Genomic DNA, 18,381 nt, shown 5'->3' on the forward strand with positions numbered 1-18,381 from the left:
AAGGGGCATGAAAGGGAAGCAGTGGTTGGGAAGGGAGTGAGACAGGGTTTTAGCCTCTCCCCGATGTTATTCAATCTGTATATTAAGCAAGCAGTAAAGGAAACAAAAGAAAAATACGGAATAGGTATTAAAATCCGTGTGGAAGAAACAAAAACTTTGAGGTTCGCCGATGACATTGTAATTCTGTCAGAGACAGCAAAGGATTTGGAAGAGCAGTTGAATGGAAATGGACAGTGTATTGAAAGGAGGATATAAGATGAACAGCAATAAAAGCAAAGCGAGGATAATGGAATGCAGTCGAATTAAGTCGGGCGATGCGGAGGGAATTAGATTAGGGAATGAGACACTTAAAGTAGTAAATGAGTTTTGCTATTTTGGGAGCAAAATAACTGATGATGGTCGAAGTAGAGAGAATATAAAATGTAGACTGGTAATTGCAAGTAAAGTGTTTCTGAAGAAGAGAAATTTGTTAACATCGAGTATAGATTTAAGTGTCAGGAAGTCGTTTCTGAAAGTATTTGTGTGAAGTGAAACATGGACGATAAATAGTTTGGTCAAGAAGAGAATAGAAGCTTTCGAAATGTGGTGCTACAGAAGAATGCTGAAGATCAGATGGGTAGATTACATAACTAATGAGGAGGTATTGACTAGAATTGGGGAAAAGAGGAGTTTGTGGCACAACTTGACTAGAAAAAGGAATCGGTTGGTAGGACATGTTCTGAGGCATCAAGGGATCACCAATTTAGTATTGGAGGGCAGCGTGGAGGGTAAAAATCGTAGAGGGAGACCAAGAGATGAATACACTAAGCAGATTCAGAAGGATGTAGGTTGCAGTAGGTACTGGGAGATGAAGAAGCTTACACAGGATAGAGTAGCATGGAGAGCTGTCTCAGGCCTGAAGACCACAACAACAACAAATGCCCGACTGTACACGAGGAGTGTTTCTACTGCTTGTCTTTGTGCTTTCCAATCCCGACCTCGGCCAGCAAGTCGCCGATCTCCTCCTAGTTGAGAACGTTTGGAGTATTAAGGGCAGGGCTCTCCAATCAAGACGGATTTTGACGATATAACTCGCCAGTTGGACAATATTTGATACAATATTCCTCAGGAGGACACCCAACAACTCTGTCAATCGATGCCAAGCAGAATAACAGCTTGCATTGAGGCCAGAGGTGGACCAACCCGTTACTGACTTGGTCAATGTGTGAAAGTCTTTCCCTTGAATAAATCATCCAGCTTTTCTGTACTTGTAATTATTTGTTTGTCTGCACATGTTCACTGCATCAACTGATTTCTGTTCCATGCGGATGATTCTTTCATGGTGCGTCGTTAATTTGTCATAGAGTGTATTTGGGTGGAGGGTCATAGAAAAATGTCGAACTAACCTCGGGTGTTCCCCACTGAGGTGTGTTGAACCTTGCTGTTCATGTTGTATATTAATGACTGGACAATCAATATTAACAGTGTAGCGACGTGGGGTTGAGCCAGTACTTGTCGAATTCCAGGTGCCTCCGACACCACAGACTCAACAAATACGTCATGCAGCCGCACTGCAACTACAGGCATGGCGATGGAGTAATAATCGTCGTTTCGAGACTCTTCGACGGCGTTTGGTGGGCTGGGTGCGTCACCTCAACCACAACAAGACCTGTCATCCAGAATGAGATTTTCACTCTGCAGCGGAGTGTGCGCTGATATGAAACTTCCTGGCGGATTAAAACTGTGTACCGGACCGAGAGTCGAACTCGGGAACTTTGCCTTTCACGGGCAAGTGCTCTACCAGATGAGCTACCCAAGCACGACTCACGCCCCGGGGCGTGAGTCGTGCTTGGGTAGCTCAGATGGTAGAGCACTTGCCCACGAAAGGCAAAGGTCCCAAGTTCGACTCTCGATCCGGCACACAGTTTTAATCTGCCAAGAAGTTTCAAGACCTGTCATGTCCGGTATAAAAGGGGGCCACAAGGACAGGCGAGATGTCGGTCTTCGAATCGACGTCTGCTGTGTGTCGATTGCCGCTGTGAGGCCGCTAACATTCTTCCTGCAGTAGGCTGCCTCCGCCAGGGGTCGAACCGATGCCCTCCTAGACACCGAGTCGCGTGTACCTGCCAGAGCTCGTCACTCGCCTGACGTGAGCCGGACAACGTATGGCCGCTGCATTTGGCGCAACGCTCCAGAGGTATGCCTACCAGGCAAGACCTTGGCACTACTGGGGCAGCAGCTACCACATCCTCGTGGAACCGCTTCTCGGCATCGTGGGCCGCGAAATCGACGCCTGATCTTTCCTGTGGTACGTGGATGCCGTGGGTCGATGCTGGGCCGCGTCACCGGACGAGTGCGCACACCTGTAACCGCTGCAGTTTGTTGGAGTAATAAATGGTTTACATTCGCGCCGTCTGTCTTTCTGCAGCCAGCTTCATCTCCGACGGACTCCCGTAGCCATTACCCTGCCCATTGAACCCACAATGCCCCTCCGTAGCGTCAATTGAAATCCTCACATTCTGTATTTTGGCCGCCGACGGGGTACATGCGACCGTCCATCCTGCTGCACCGCTAAATAGTAAGCTTGTATCTTTCTTTAGATAATGCAATTATCTACAGAGTGATTTCTTGATTATGTTACTAACTTTCAGGGGTGATGGAGAAGGTAAATGTATCGATTTGAGGCAAGCGATCCTAGTCCGGAGACGACCGCGTAGAAAGCTACAAACGAAAACTGTTCTGATACCTCTGACGGTGAAATACTGGGTGATCAAAAAGTCAGTATAAATTTGAAAACTGAATAAATCACGGAATAATGTAGATAGAGAGGTACAAATTGACACACATGCTTGGAACGATTTGGGGTTTTATTAGAACCAAAAAAATACAAAAGTTCAAAAAATGTCCGACAGATGGCGCTTCATCTGATCAGAATAGCAATAATTAGCGTAACAAAGTAAGACAAAGCAAAGATGATGTTCTTTACAGGAAATGCTCAATATGTCCACCATTATTCCTCAACAATAGCTGTAGGCGAGGAATAATGTTGTGAACAGCACTGTAAAGCATGTCCGGAGTTATGGTGAGGCATTGGCGTCGGATGTTGTCTTTCAGCATCCCTAGAGATGTCGGTCGATCACGACACACTTGCGACTTCAGGTAACCCCAAAGCCAATAATCGCACGGACTGAGGTTCGGGGACCTGGGAGGCCAAGCATGACGAAAGAGGCGGCTGAGCACACGTTCATCACCAAACGACGCGCATCTGTCGGACATTTTGTGAACTTTTTTTTTCTTCTAATAAAAAGATTAGACGGGTAGATCACATAACTAATGAGGAAGTATTGAATAGGATTGGGGAGAAGAGAAGTTTGTGGCACAACTTGACCAGAAGAAGGGATCGGTTGATAGGACATGTTCTGAGGCATCAAGGGATCACCAATTTAGTATTGGAGGGCAGCGTGGAGGGTAAAAATCGTAGAGGGAGACCAAGAGATGAATACACTAAGCAGATTCAGAAGGATGTAGGTTGCAGTAGGTACTGGGAGATGAAAAAGCTTGCACAGGATAGAGTAGCATGGAGAGCATCAAACCAGTCTCAGGACTGATGACCACAACAACAACAACAACAAATAAAACCCCATGTCATTTCAAGCATGTGTGTCAATTTTTACCTCTCTACCTACATTATTCCGTGATTTATTAAGTTTTCAAATTTACACTGATTTTTTGATCACCCGGTACTTGTATTGGTAGTGGTGTTGCTAAGACAGTAGGGGATTCAACTTTCAGGAGTGGTAGCATGGACCAAAAAATGAAAAAAAAATCCAGTAAACATGGGCTCTTAAATGCATACCTTCAGAGCTATGAGCACTTATTCATCTTCGCTTCTCTTCTGCTCAACAAGCGCCCTTTGCTCTTGATGTATGCAGTTTGGAGCTCACATTTACTGGACATATTTTCTCGTTTGGGTCCATACTACCACCTCTGATAGTTGCCTACCCTACAGTCTTGGCAACAGCAGTACTGGCACATACATTGCACTGTCACGTATTCCACTGTCGGAGGTATCAGAACAATTTTCGCTTATAACTTTCGACTCGGTCGTTTGTGGACTACCGACCCTTATCTCAGATCGGTACATTTACCCTTCTCTATCATCCCTGAAAGTTTGTAACGTCTCACGGAATCACTCTATGTAAGAGTAGAGAATGATGCTAATCGGTTCGGAAATAGACTCGTGGATACTGACTAATGACATACTATATCAAATATATGATACTCACGGTCTCCGTGGCAGTGAAAGTTCCTGCATCCTTGGTGTAAAAGGTCGCCGCTTGAATTTGACAAGTGTCATGTCTGGCTCCTGTCGCCATGGTTCCCTGAAAGACAAAAGAAGGCATCAGAAGGTGCTATTTCGCCAAATTATAATCGTAGGATTTGCCTTCGTATGTTTTCCGTCCCGACTTTCTCATGTCATCTGGGTTCAGTAAACATATTATAAACGTGATCTTCATGCGATCGGAACCAGAAATATAAGAGGAACTCCAAATTTTATTCTGATGCACTGCATCTTGCTTTAAATTAGTTTTCATCGTAATCTGAAATTGCTTAAAAGATGATTTCAATTAAAAAAAACTTTTGTAACAATGATGCATAACTTGGATGACGCCATTGCCAACGACTACACAAAACATCACTGCAGTAGCAGCTGTCACAGGTGGATTTGGCTGGGGTACCGAGGGTGACGTTAAGTGACGGGAATCACAGCGGTAGCGGAGGTGGGTAGACGTTTTATGACATTTTAGGTGGCACTGTAATTTCTTTATGGTAGCAATACCCATGTTGGAGTGATTTAGATATATGTTTTTGTTTGTGCTGGAAATTAAAAACAATCAAATACGTCGTAAATTGTTTGTTAGTCAACTAAACCTCAGAATCACCTCAGTCATTAACGTAGACGGGAACCTGCAACTCTGGGTGAAGCGGCATCAATTAAGTTAAGGATATGCACTATAATTGTGGATCTGGGTCTCTAATAATGGAGGCGCCATAAAATACCACAAAATAAACGTAAGTGTATTTCATTAGCAGAGTCAGCATAGAAAATACTGTAAGATTGAAATAGTCTGTGTTAAACTAACGTTCTGTTCTATATTCTCAAGCAAAATTGTGTTGTGTAATACTGAAAGAGGGTGTGATTATGCATCGTCCCCTTAAGGGGAGCCGGAGGTGGTGAAATCCAAAAAATTACGATTTTTTTTTTTTTTTTTGCTACCGAAAATTAATTGGAACATTCCTCTTTAATGTAAACTTTGAATTATTGTTCTACTCGGCCTAGAAGTGGAGTTATTACCATTTTCCCCCATGCCTGCAGAGGAAATGGGCGGCCGCTGAATGCATCTAACACCCTCTCGTGACTTCGTGGCGAACTGCTTGGGATTTTCTCGGCCTGTTACGCATACGCCGCCTTATGTTACGCATACAGCGAGTGTGCAAGGGTTGGCTACATTGTTTTCTGTGACAAATATTACCCGTATTTCCTTACGGCTTACTCCTATTTTCCTGAGAATTTCGAACATCTTGCTCCATTTAACATTGTCGTACACTTTTGTTCTGGTTTAGTAACCGTGTATATAAGAGGAGGAAGAACGTAGGGAAAAGAAAATTAACACTAATACCAAGTTGCGATACTACAATGAATAAGAGCGCGGAACATCGTCTCTTTGCTGTTTACCGTTTCGAATTAGTTCAGTGTTGCGCCTGTTGTTAGTAGTATTATACTTCTTGTGTAAAGCGGGTAATATGCAGTATGTACAAGAATCAGGAGGGAACAATAAAACCAATTTTTCATGACTTAGCGCAGCCAGAATTGTTACACAAATGTCTACACGGAAAGACGCAGAATCCTAATGAGAGCGTAAACAATTTGATTTGGAAAGTGATTCCTAAAAGGGAGTTTGTAAGCATAAAAACACTGCACTTCGGCATTTATGATGCAACAGCAACCTACAACCAAGGGAACAGCCTGAAGTGTGAAGTTCTGAAGGCATCAGGGTTTACAGCTGGGGTGAACACTGTACGAGCACTAAGAAATATTGACAGAGAAAGGATAAGAGGAGCAGAAAGAAGAGAAAGGCATATGAAGTATGATGGAACAACAGGCCAGAAAAGAAGACAGAAGAGGAAGCTTTTGGAGGATGAAGAAGAAGACCATGATAATCCATCCTATAGTGCAGGAATGTATTGAGAAATTTTGATAGCCATTTCCCGTAAATTAGAATTTTTCGAATATAAGGAACATTTTCTCAAAATCCACTCAAGCTAGAGAGATGAAATTTTTATACAGCACTCCTAGTGGTCAAACTTACATTGTAACACAGCCATTTGGCAATATGTTCAGTAGTTTCATTTCAGTTTAATTATAAAGCAATTATTTGTAAAAAAATTTGGGTCATTAATAAAAAAAATAATAGGAAGGAAACTAGAAAAGATACTCCAAAATCCCTCTGTCATAACTGCAATACTAAACCACTCTATATGTAAAAAAAAAATTTCTATTTGGTAGTTTATTCATAAATGTTCCTCAAACTTAGTGATTTTAACATGGGCAGCATAGGCACCTCCGGCTCCCCTTAAGCTGCAATGTTCACATGTTTATTACATTCTCGACTTGGAATTAATAACTTTGTAAAGACTATTTTATAAATATATGAATATTAATATTTTAAGCGTGCATGTACATTTCATCCGATACTGCGTTTCTGGTGGAATAACGTTGTGTACCACACTCTCTTACCCAAATTTCTTTTTCACGTTGTCTTCTGTGTACTCTAAACTACTGGGTAGTGCCACTACAAAATGCACGAATCGCTGCCTTTTGGGAGATGATTGTGATCTAGGAAAAGCTTCAGGTAAACAACACAGGTCCCAGTGGATATCCATCGAAAGGTCCGGGTAGAAAATGGAAGAACAGAACTGGAGAGCCCAGACATGCTGCTGTCTCTGGCGGTAACCTTCCCATCCTGGTGTGGTGAACTCTGCACATGATGAGAACAGGAGTCCCACGTTGCAAGACCAACATACAGAAGAGGGGCCTCCTAGCACATTTTCTATGTGAACGTTGTGAGGGGCAAAATCTAGGCCTCCTGGCCAACGCAGCCTGATGAATGAACGTCTGACACTAGAAGATCTAGGGAGCTTTGGACGCAGTTTTCTGGAAACAACTCGTTCAGACGAACACAGGAAAGATAATGATGATATTGAATGCAGGGCACTCAGCGCCATGGTTATCAGCACCTTGTAGAATATTTACTAAATAATTGATGATAATAAACTCTTCTCAGGTAAAATATGGACCATGGGTACATATTCAAGATTTGAAAGATTGTCTGGCAATGGTTGCTTATTAATATATTAAAATGGATAATACAAATTACAAATGAAAATGTGCTTGTTTACATCCAATTTCATGTCTTTTCCTTTCGCTTAAATAAAACTATGATATGGTAATGATCTAAAATACTAAATGAAATGAGGCTAAGCTGAATCAAGTGCTAAATATTAATCCCTGGTATGTATGATAGGCTGACTATTAATAAAAAGAAACGGAAAGAGCCAGCCACAGTGAGAAAAAGCAAATGTTGATAAACAATTCTACACACGTAAAAAATATATACATCAAAACCTGAGTCTCAGATTCAAAATATGTATGAAAAGAAAAATGAACAAGCAGTCAATATTGTAAAACTATGATTCAGTTGTTGACAGGAGGCTTGATCACTGACTAACACTCTGAGATCCATTAAAAAAACCTACCCAAAATATGGGCAGGAGTCCAGACAAAACATAGAACCTTAAAACATTTTTCCACTCAAAACAAAAAACAAACCGTTATCGGGAAAAATTGCTGTTCTCTTGTCACAATCAAACAAAATTTGCTGCACACCGGCCCTAGAACGCCGCAAGCATTAAACAATGGTGTTACGTTGTAATTCCAGCCACACATTATGCCACTGACACATAAATCTTGTTCTCAATATCGAGATAATAGCCCTCGAGGGAGCTGCGTGGGTTAGTACCTTATTTTACCTGCACGTGTCCCTTTATAGGCCAACGACCTTGCACCTTGCCCTTGCATGGAGACTGAACGTGTGGAACACGTAATTCGTGTGATGATCATAATGATATTGGATTTAGGTTGCTCAACAGCTTGGTCATAGTGGATTGGCCATTAGTGGATATCGAAATACGCATCTCACGGTTTGATCAATGTCTGCTCTCATAAATAAAACTGCTGCGTAGATATCTCAAGTACATACATTAGTAGATTTTTCTGAATCTCTGGCTATGTTGATACAAACATGACGTTCGTATACATTAAAATCCGCAGTTGTCTGGAAAGCCGTCTTACTGACACACTGGGTGTTATATGGATGACTGGCCACTTAAACAAAAACCAGAAACAGAACTATGAGTTCATTAGCTTCATCTCAATATATTAGGTAGGCTAACTGCCACTTCAAAATTTTAAAATGTGAGGTACACAGATACTGTTGTCAGGTAGGATGACAGACACGTCTTTATCCCAGTGGAAGGTTACCATATGCCAGTGTAAGAAACACATGTTTTTAAGATACGTTGTATCGAAGTAGTATTCCACAAGCTTGACGTACTGGTGGATGACCCAGTCTGAGAAAGGAACTGTGTCAATCGATAATGTCCTATTCGTGACCTGGTGAGCATCACTCCCTTCGCCGGCCGGAGTGGCCGTGTGGTTCTAGGCGCTACAGTCTGGAGCCGAGCGACCGCTACGGTCGCAGGTTCGAATCCTGCCTCGGGCATGGATGTGTGTGATGTCCTTAGGTTAGTTAGGTTTAATTAGTTCGAAGTTCTAGGCGACTGATGACCACAGCAGTTAAGTCGCATAGTGCTCAGAGCCATTTGAACCATCACTCCCTTCCGCCGGTTTTGCTGGCATGAGGTAGTCGAATTCACTGACTATGGATTGTTTCTTATCATTTCCATCTACTTGTCTTCCCCCTGATGCAAGATCTTCCTGTCCGACAATGAGTACAGGAGGACTTAATATTTCGTCTCAATGCCCCCTCTAGATGTTTCTTTCTGCTTTGTTGATCACATCAGTTCCCGATATTTCAACATTCCCCGGTCCCCACCAGAATACCACATCCTTGCCTCGGTTTAGGAATCGCAGTAATGCATCTAGGACAACCTAAGCCATTTTCTCCACTGGATTCATTTTTTGTACAGATTGCTAGGTACTGAAAAGTTAGAGCAGATGAGATATTTCCGCTGTGATGGCGCTTCGCCTCCACCAGTGTCTTTTATGGTGCCATATATTTGGACACCGTAATTTATTAGTTGTTCAAGGAAATGAAGTTTGAAGGCCGTATTGGGGATGATAGCTGAGGAACTATTCTCCTGTTCAGATCCATCCATGTATACGTACACTGGAGGTATGAATTAAACAACGCCTTCAGTCACAACTTTTCGTGTTTTTTCAAGTACACGATGCACTTCAGATCCTGTGGATCCATCATCAGATGTAATCTATCTTAATACACACTTTATTTCTTCTCTTGAATGAGGTGAAATGCATATACCTCTACGAAAAGGTTTATGTTAGGTTATGAATTTCGTAAGCCAAACATGGAAAATATGTGCGAAACAGTGGAAAAGATGAACAGTATGAACGTCAACAAAAGATTTGCATCACCTCTTCATTTCGAAATTCATGGCACAGGAAAAAAAAACATTGGCTCTGAGGTTTTTTCACAGGACTCCTGAGCGACGTCATACACGTCGTGAAAAGTCCCCTTGCTCGTATGCAGGCTTGAATCGGTCGTGGTATACCATCGATGAGATCCAAATTGTCCTACTCTTCAATGGCGACTCTGCGTAAGTTGCGCAGAGTACGGGGTCGCTACCGACGTTCAAAAAAACGTTCGATTGTGTTCCTGTCCGGAGAGCAGGCAAACAAATTCATTTTTGTGATTCTAGCGTGCTGAATGGACGTGTTCACAAGAACAGCACGATGATCACGCGAGTCCTCATCCATCAAGATGAAATTGTCACCAAAATGTTGGCGATACAGTTCCACTAATGGTTGCAGACCATCATACCTGTCTCGTAGAGCAGTGAGATTTCCCTCAACAGCCACGAGAGATGTAAAGAGACTCCATGTGATGCCACCCCAGAACATCACTCCACCACCATCTTGTAGTACACATGGGACACAGTATTGGATGCACTCGATATTAACGGGTTGTCTTGAAACACATTGTCTGCGATTATCAGAGTATGTACAGATCTGAGTTTCGTCAGTAAACAACACATGAAGCGAATCTTGGGGCGTCCATTCTGCATGATTTATTGCCAATTTGCAATGGAATCCATGGTGTTATGATGTACAACGTGGTGCTCGCCATGGTCGTCGGGAATGGAGATATGCATCATGCAATCATCTCCCTGACAGTTTGTCGTGATAAAAGACGTTCGATAGCGTCTTCGAATGCCGAATTCTATTCTGTAGCAATCAGTCCAAAGTTCACTGACTCAAAATTCGGAGATACCGATTATCCTGTGCACCTGTCTAAAGTATAAAGCCTGTGCGTTCTATGTCTTCTATCTGTACCTGTCACCTGGAACCGATTCCATGTCCACACCACATCACTTTTATTCTAGTACTCACGTTGGGCAACTTCCCTGATTGCGAAGCATTCTGCCTGTAAGGCGATGATGCAGACTCGATCATTGGTCGCGACTGTCCTTTAAAGTATGTTGGATATTCACTATACTGTTTCACCCCTACAGGTGCTTTACTTTCACTGAAATTCTGCTATCTATCCGAGAACGGCATTCTACCCGAGGTAACTGTGTGTATATTTATAAACAACTTTGGGGTGATCTTCCAACTGATACTGGAGCAGTTAGAATAGCAGCACAACCTTTGTGTCATATTGGGATGCTGCAAAACTTTTGTCTTTGTATGTACAATGTGGTGACAAAAGTCATGAAATATCTCCTAATATCGTGTCGGACCTCCGTTTGTCCGACATAGTGTAGCAACTCAACATGACATGGTCTCAACAAGTTGATGAAAGTCCCGTGCAGAAATATTGAGCCTCACTGGCTCTATACCCGTCCATAATTGTGAAAGTGTTGTTAATGCAGGATTTTGTGCATGAAGTGACCTCTCGATTATGTCCCATAAACGTTCCACTGGATTCATGTCGGGCGATCAGGGTGGCAATATAATTTTCTTAGATTGTCCAGAATATTCCTCAAACCAGTCTCGAACAATTTTGGCTCAGTGACACGACATTGTTGTCTTGGAACATGAAGACCGTGAATGGCTGCAAATGTTCTCCAAATAGTAAAACATAACCATTCCAAGTCAACGATCGGTTCAGTTGGGCCAGAGGACCCTGTCCATTCCATGTAAACACAGCCCACACTAATATGAAGCCACCGTCAGCTTGCACAGTGCCATTGGTTCGTGGGTTCTGCACCATAGTCGAATCCTAGCGTCAGCTCTTACCAACTGAAATCGAGACTCATCTGACTAGGTCATAGTTTTCCAGTTGTCTAGGGTCCAATGGATATGGTCAGGAGAGGCACTGCAGACAATGTCGTGCTGTTAGCAAAGGCACTCGCGTCAGTCGTCCGTTGCCATACCCCATTAACGCCAAATTTCGCCGCACTGTCCTAAGGGATACGTTCGTCGCACGCCCAGCATTCATTTCTGCGGTTATTTCAAGCAGCTTCGCTTGTCTTTTAACACTGACGCAAACACTCTACGTAAAATCATTGAACATATTTTGTGTTCAAACATAATGACCTTTCTAGACTCTGAGAAGCTCATCTGCAGAAACCAGCACGGTTTTAGGAAATAGCGGTCATGCGAGACACAGCTGGCCCTCTTTGTGCATGATAAACAGGCTCTAGATACCGGCTCCAAGGTATCGACTTTCGAAGGGCGTTCGAGTCAGTTCCGCACTGTCGCTTGCTACAAAAAGTGCGAGCTTACGGTCTATCCGATGACATATGCGGTTGGATAGAAAGTTTTCTAACAGACTGGGAAGCAGTATGTCGTCCTGAATGGGGTGACTTCAACAGAAACAAGCGTAACTTCAGGTGTGCCCCAGGGCATCGTAACAGGTCCGCTGCTTTTTACAATTTACATAAACGATCTTGTTGATGGTATTGACAGCGGCATTAGACTATTTGCCGATGATGCTGTAGTCTACAGGAAAGTAGTATCAAACGAATGTTGTGAACAAATCAGTGAGGATTTGCAGAAAATAAATGTGTGGCGTAATAACTGGCAGTTATCTCTCAATATTAGTAAGTGTAACCTACTGCGTATAACAAGGCGAAAACCCCCATTAATGTACGAGTACAAAATAAATGCCCAGTCTTTGGAAGCGGTAACGTCCGTCAAGTATCTGGGTGTGACTATTCGAAATGATCTCAAATGGAATGATCAGATTACACAAGTAACGGGTAAGGCGAACTCTAGATTGCGGTTTATTGGTAGGATCCTGAAGCGATGCAGTCCTTCAACAAAGGAAATAGCTTACAATACGTTAGTTCGTCCAGTCTTGTAGTATTGTTCGTCTGTATGGGACCCTTACCAGTTGGGTCTGATTCAAGAGATTGAGAATGTCCAAAGAAGAGCGGCAAGATTCGTGACTGGTACATTTAGCCGTCACGAGAGCGTTACAAATCTCATTGGAAGTTTGAAGTGGGACACACTTGTAGATAGACGGCGCGCTAAAGAGAAGGTGCTGCTCACTAAATTCTGAAATCCGATCTTCACCCAGGGTGTAGAGCATATATTATTAGCACCAACTTTCAAATTGCGCAATGATCACCATTCAAAGATAAGGGAAATAAGAGCTCGTACTGAGGCGTTCAGACAGTCGTTTTTCCCTCACGCAATCCGCGAGTAGAATAGAGGGGGGGGGGGGGGGGGGGGGGATATGACTTTGGCACGAATTGTGCCCTCCGCCACACACCGCTTGGTAGCCAGCGGAGTATATATGTAGATGTAGATGAAGATGAAAAGCCGCTGCTCTCAGTCGTTAAAGCCGTCGGCCACTGCTTTGTTCGTAGTGAGAGGTAATGCCTCAAATGTGGTATTATCGGCACACTCTTGACACTCTGGATTTCGGAATAATGAATTCGTTAACGATTTCCGAAATGGAATGTCTACATTGTCTTGCTACAACTACAATTCCGCGTACAAAGTCTGTTAATACCCGTGGTGCAACCATAATCATGTCATACGAGGGTATTTCGGAAAGTAAAGATACACATTACGCCAGAGGAACAGAAGAGTTTTGGCGAGCAAGTTGGAAACACTGGTGTTAACCTTGAACCGTTAGCTTTCTCCTCGCGGTCGTTCGGCAGTTGGACGGGTTTGAAATGGCTGCGCCGATTCAGAATCCCGCCAAATGCGAAGTGCGCTCCGTCATACGTTTTCTTCATGCAGAAGGTCAGCGACCAGCGGATATTCACAAAGAAATTGTTTCTGTTTATGGGAACATTATGAATCGACAAAAATGTAACGAAATGGTCTCGTCATTTCTCTGAAGGTAGGACCGATGTTCATGACGAACAAAGAACAGGTCGGCCATCTGTGACCTCTGATGTCCTTCGTCGGAGAACGGAGGAAGCAATTCCTGCGAATAGACGTCTCACATTGAAAGAATTGCTTCAGATCATACCGGACGTGTCAATGACAACTCTTTATGACGTTGTGACTGTCAAGTTAGGGTACAGGAAATTGTGTGCACGCTGGGTTCCAAAACTGTTAACGGAAGAACACAAAAAGAAAAGGATGGGGTTTGCACTCGACTTCCTCACACGCAATGCTGAAGCAGGTGATGAGTTCCTTGATCACATTGTGACAGGTGACGAGACGTGGGTTTACCACCATACACCTGAATCCAAGCAACAATCAATGCAATGGCGCCATTCGAAATCACCAAAAGCCAAGTAATTCAAAACGTCGATTTCAGCGAAGAAAATCATGGCTTCTGTTTTTTGAGACAGACAAGGCTTTCTCCTGTTGGAATTCATGCCTCCTGGAACGACAATTAATGCTGCTGCATATTGCCAGACTTTGAAACGTCTTCGAAGGGCAATTCAAAACAAACGCAGGGGAATGCTGACAAGTGGAGTCCGCTTGCCTCACGACAACGCTCGGCCTCACACAGCGCTCGTAACCAAAACACTACTCAAACAATTCAAATGGGGCGTATTGGACCATCCGCCATACAGCTCAGACCTTGCGCCCACCGACTTCCATGTCTTCCCTTACCTGGAATCACATCTTGTTGGAAAATCATTCCACGAAGATGAAGAGATAAAAAAAAATGGTTCAAATGGCTCTGAGCACTATGGGACTCAACTTCTGAGGTCATTAGTCCCCTAGAACTTAGAACTAGTTAAACCTAACTAACCTAAGGACATCACACACATCCATGCCCGAGGCAGGATTCGAACCAGCGACCGTAGCGGTCTCGCGGTTCCAGACTGCAGCGCCTAGAACCGCACAGCCACTTCGGCCGGCTGAAGAGATCGGAAATAAAGTTGAAACGTGGTTCCGACAACAGGCGGCAACCTTCTATGATGTGGGATATAAAAGCTTGTGCACCGACTTAAGAAATTTTTGGATAACGGGAGTGATTATGTCGAAAAACAACAAATAATCCAGTTAATAAGATGTAACTGACGTTTTCTAAATAAATGTTCTATTTAAGGACTGCGAGCCACTGTATCTTTACTCAGAGGGCCATAGACACGGGTTCCCAGGTAGATTTCTTGACTTCCGCAAGGCGTTCGATACAGTTCCCCACAGTCGTTTAATGAACAAAGTAAGAGCATGTGGACTGTCAGACCAATTGTGTGGTTGGATGGAAGAGTTCCTAGATAACAGAACGCAGCATGTCAGTCTCAATGGAGAGAAGTCTTTCGAAGTAAGAGTTATTTCAGGTGTGCCGCAGGGGAGTGTTGTAGGACCGTAGCTATTCACAATATACATAACTGACCCTGTGGATGAGATCGGAAATTCACTGGGGCTTTTTGCGGATGATGCTGTGGTATATCGAAAGGTTGTAACAATGGAAAATTGTGCTGAAATGCAGGAGGATCTGCAGCAAATTGAGCATGGTGCAGGGAATGGCAATTGAATCTCAATATAGAAAAGTGTAATGTGCTGCGAATACATAGAGAGAAAGATCCCTTATCAATTAGCTGCAATATAGCAGGTCAGCAACTGGAAGCAGTTAATTCCATAAATTATCTGGGAGTAGGCATTAGGCGTGATTTAAAATGGAATGATCATATAAAGTTGATCGTCGGTAAAGCAGATGCCAGACTGAGATTCATCGGAAGAATCCTAAGCAAATGCAATCCGAAAACAAAGGAAGTAGGTAACAGTACACTTGCTCGCCCACTGCTTGAATACTGCTCAGCAGTGTGGGATCCGTACCAGATAGGGTTGATAGAAGAGATAGAGAAGATCCAACGGAGAGCAGCGCGCTTCGTTACAGGATTATTTAGTAATCGCGAAAGCGTTACGGAGATGATAAACTCCAGTGGAAGACTCTGCAAGAGAGACGCTCAGTAGCTCGGTACGGGCTTTTGTTGAAGTTTCCAGAACATACCTTCACCGAGGAGTCAAGCAGTATATTGCTCCCTCCTACGTATATCTCGCGAAGAGACCGTGAGGATAAAATCAGAGAGATTAGAGCCCACACAGAGGCATACCGACAGTCTTTCTTTCTACGAACAATACGAGACTGGAATAGAAGGGAGAACCGATAGAAGTACTCAAGGTACTCAAGGTAATGGCTTGCGGAGTATGGATGTGGATGTAAGTGTAGATGTAGATGTAGACTTTTCGAAATGCCCTCATATATCTTTTCATATGAGTCACCTGAGCGCAAATGACAGCTCCACCAGTGCACTACCCTTTTATACGTTGTGTTCGCGATACCACCGTCGTCTGTATATGTGAATGTCGCTATCCCGTGACTTTTGTCAGCTCATTGTATAACGACGAAGTGTTGGTGCAGTCTTAAAATGGAAGGAAACAAGCTTTTAAAAGAGTACTTACTGTCTAGGCTGCGCCAAGATGTCGATGTACTCGTCCCTGCTGAGGCCGTCTCGCGGGGCCACGGGCCTGCGGAAGTAGAGGTGCGGGCACGGGCTGAAGGAGGGCGCCTTGCTGGGCAGCGGCCGCGGCAGCCACACGTACGACGCCGGCTTCGGCTTGGGCGGCTTCTTCGTCTTCAGCGCCTTGGGCTTCTTCTTCTCCTTGTACGCCTTGGTCGGCTTGGTCCGCTGCATCTGCACGCCCACCAGCTCGCCTTCGGGCTCCTCCTCTGCTTCTGTCAGATCGACGGCTTCTTCCGCTCCTTCCTCTTCTTCTTCTGCAACCTCAGGTTCGCCATTTTCGGGCTTTGCGACATCGCCCACGTCTGCCGGTGGTGGTTCTTCCACTTCGGCCATGGTGTCAGGATACTTATATAACTATCTTCGAGTTCTGCAAACGTAAAAAACAAAAGAAAATTGTGGTTTCTGGTAATTTCCACCGTGTATCTGTCCGTACATTTTGGGATTTCGAGTCTGTAGTGAACTTTATTAAAAACAAAATTAGGGAAGGTTTTATGCTGTGGTAGATTTGTGTGTGTGTTGGGGCTTATGGGCGCTCAACGTCGAGGTCATCAGCGCCCTGACACACATTGAAGGGAACGAACGTGGACAGACCTAATAAAACTGAAACACACACGCAAAGAAAGCAAGAAAAGAAGGAAAATGCTACATAAGAAAGTAGAACGTAAGGAAAGGGAAAACGTAGCAACAAGAATGCCACAGGAAATTGTCATTGGCTGGCCACTTACATAAAATATGGGCGAGCTTGTCACACAGTGAGCAAATTAAGATCCTCTCCCTAAAATCTTTGTAAAAACATTTGACATGGCACAGAACTTTAAAACTTCAACCATATTCGTCCGAGTGTTGCCTAAAAGAGATGGCAGGTCCGCTGGCAAGTCAGCCGCGGCCCGCTGGTCAGAAAATAAAACGCAATCAAATAAAACGTGGCGCACGGTGACCTGGACGCCACAAGCACCACACATTGGAGGGTCCTCCCGCCGGAGCAGGAAGCCATGCGTCATAGGGCTGTGACCTATCCGAAGCCGAGTGAGGAGAACCTCGTCCCGTCGATGGGGCTGAAAGGAAGTACACCACACACGCGTTGTGGGCTTCGCTATACGGAGCTTATTGTCAGTCACTTCCAGCCACTCATCCTCCCACCGACGCATGACTCTTGAGCTCAACAGCGAGGTGAGTGCGTGCAGGGGTATAACACACTGAGATACATGTGGATCGAGACACGCCTCCTTGGCTGCGAGATCTGCCCTTTCATTCCCAGCAATGCCGACATGCCCCAGAACCCAGCAGAAAGCCACCGCCTTCCCCAATCGCTGTAGGCGGAGGAGGGCATCTTGGATGGTTTGGACTATTTTATCTGCTGGATACAAACGTTGCAAAGAGTGAAGGGCACTTAGTGAATCGGAACAGACAAGAAATTTAGGACAGGAAGAATGTCTCATCTGCTCCAGTGCCCGCAAGATCGCAAACAATTCTGCATCAAAGACAGTAAAAGTCTGAGGGAGTCGGACCTTGAGGACACGATCCGGAAAAACAACAGAGCAACCAACGGAATCCCCTCGTTTTGACCCATCCGTAGAAACAGCTTAATAGTCGTGGTGCTCAGATAAAATGGAAGAAAATGCTGCATTAAAAACGGTGGCAGGAGTGCAATCTCTCTTGTACTGCAATAAATCTAAAATCACTCCGGGCCTCTTCAGTAACCAGGGTGGCAGGCGGTTAAAACCCAGGATTTGGGGTTGTACAGTCTCCACACCGAGGGACTCTAGCACACGTTGCACACAAATCCTAAACGGCAACGTAGCCCGGGGACGGTGGGAAAAAAGGCGGTCCAGAGGTGGATGAGCAACAAGATGGTGAGCAGGCGAGGTGGTAGATTTGTTATACGAGGATGAGTTAAATGAAAAATTTGTAATAACAAATCGAAATTTCGCGCCGTTACCCTGTAAGTTGGTAAGCGTGCTACAAACAGCGTGCAGAATGGCCTGTAGGTGGCAGCAAAAAATGGTTCAAATGGCTCTGAGCACTATGGGACTCAACTGCTGAGGTCATAAGTCCCCTAGAACTTAGAACTACTTAAACCTAACTAACCTAAGGACATCACACACATCCATGCCCGAGGCAAGATTCGAACCTGAGACCGTAGCGGTCGCGCGGTTCCAAACTGTAGCGCCTAGAACCGCTCGGCCACTCCGG

General features: G+C 44.3%; 1 protein-coding gene across 1 annotated transcript in view; it reads right to left on the reverse strand.

Moving 5' to 3' along the window:
- LOC126481802 (trichohyalin-like) overlaps positions 1-16,527 on the reverse strand; it is a 60,663-nt gene extending 44,136 nt beyond the window's left edge. The window contains exons 1-2 of the mRNA XM_050105758.1: positions 16,127-16,527; positions 4,266-4,361 (exon numbers count right to left, since the gene is read on the reverse strand). Of these exons, the coding sequence (XP_049961715.1) occupies positions 4,266-4,361; positions 16,127-16,521 (491 nt within the window). The 5' untranslated portion in view covers positions 16,522-16,527. The remainder of the gene's footprint in view (positions 1-4,265; positions 4,362-16,126) is intronic.
- Positions 16,528-18,381: the final 1,854 nt, after the last annotated feature.

Source organism: Schistocerca serialis, chromosome 5, assembly GCF_023864345.2.
Source record: "Schistocerca serialis cubense isolate TAMUIC-IGC-003099 chromosome 5, iqSchSeri2.2, whole genome shotgun sequence".
Classification (NCBI taxonomy): Eukaryota; Metazoa; Arthropoda; class Insecta; order Orthoptera; family Acrididae; genus Schistocerca; species Schistocerca serialis.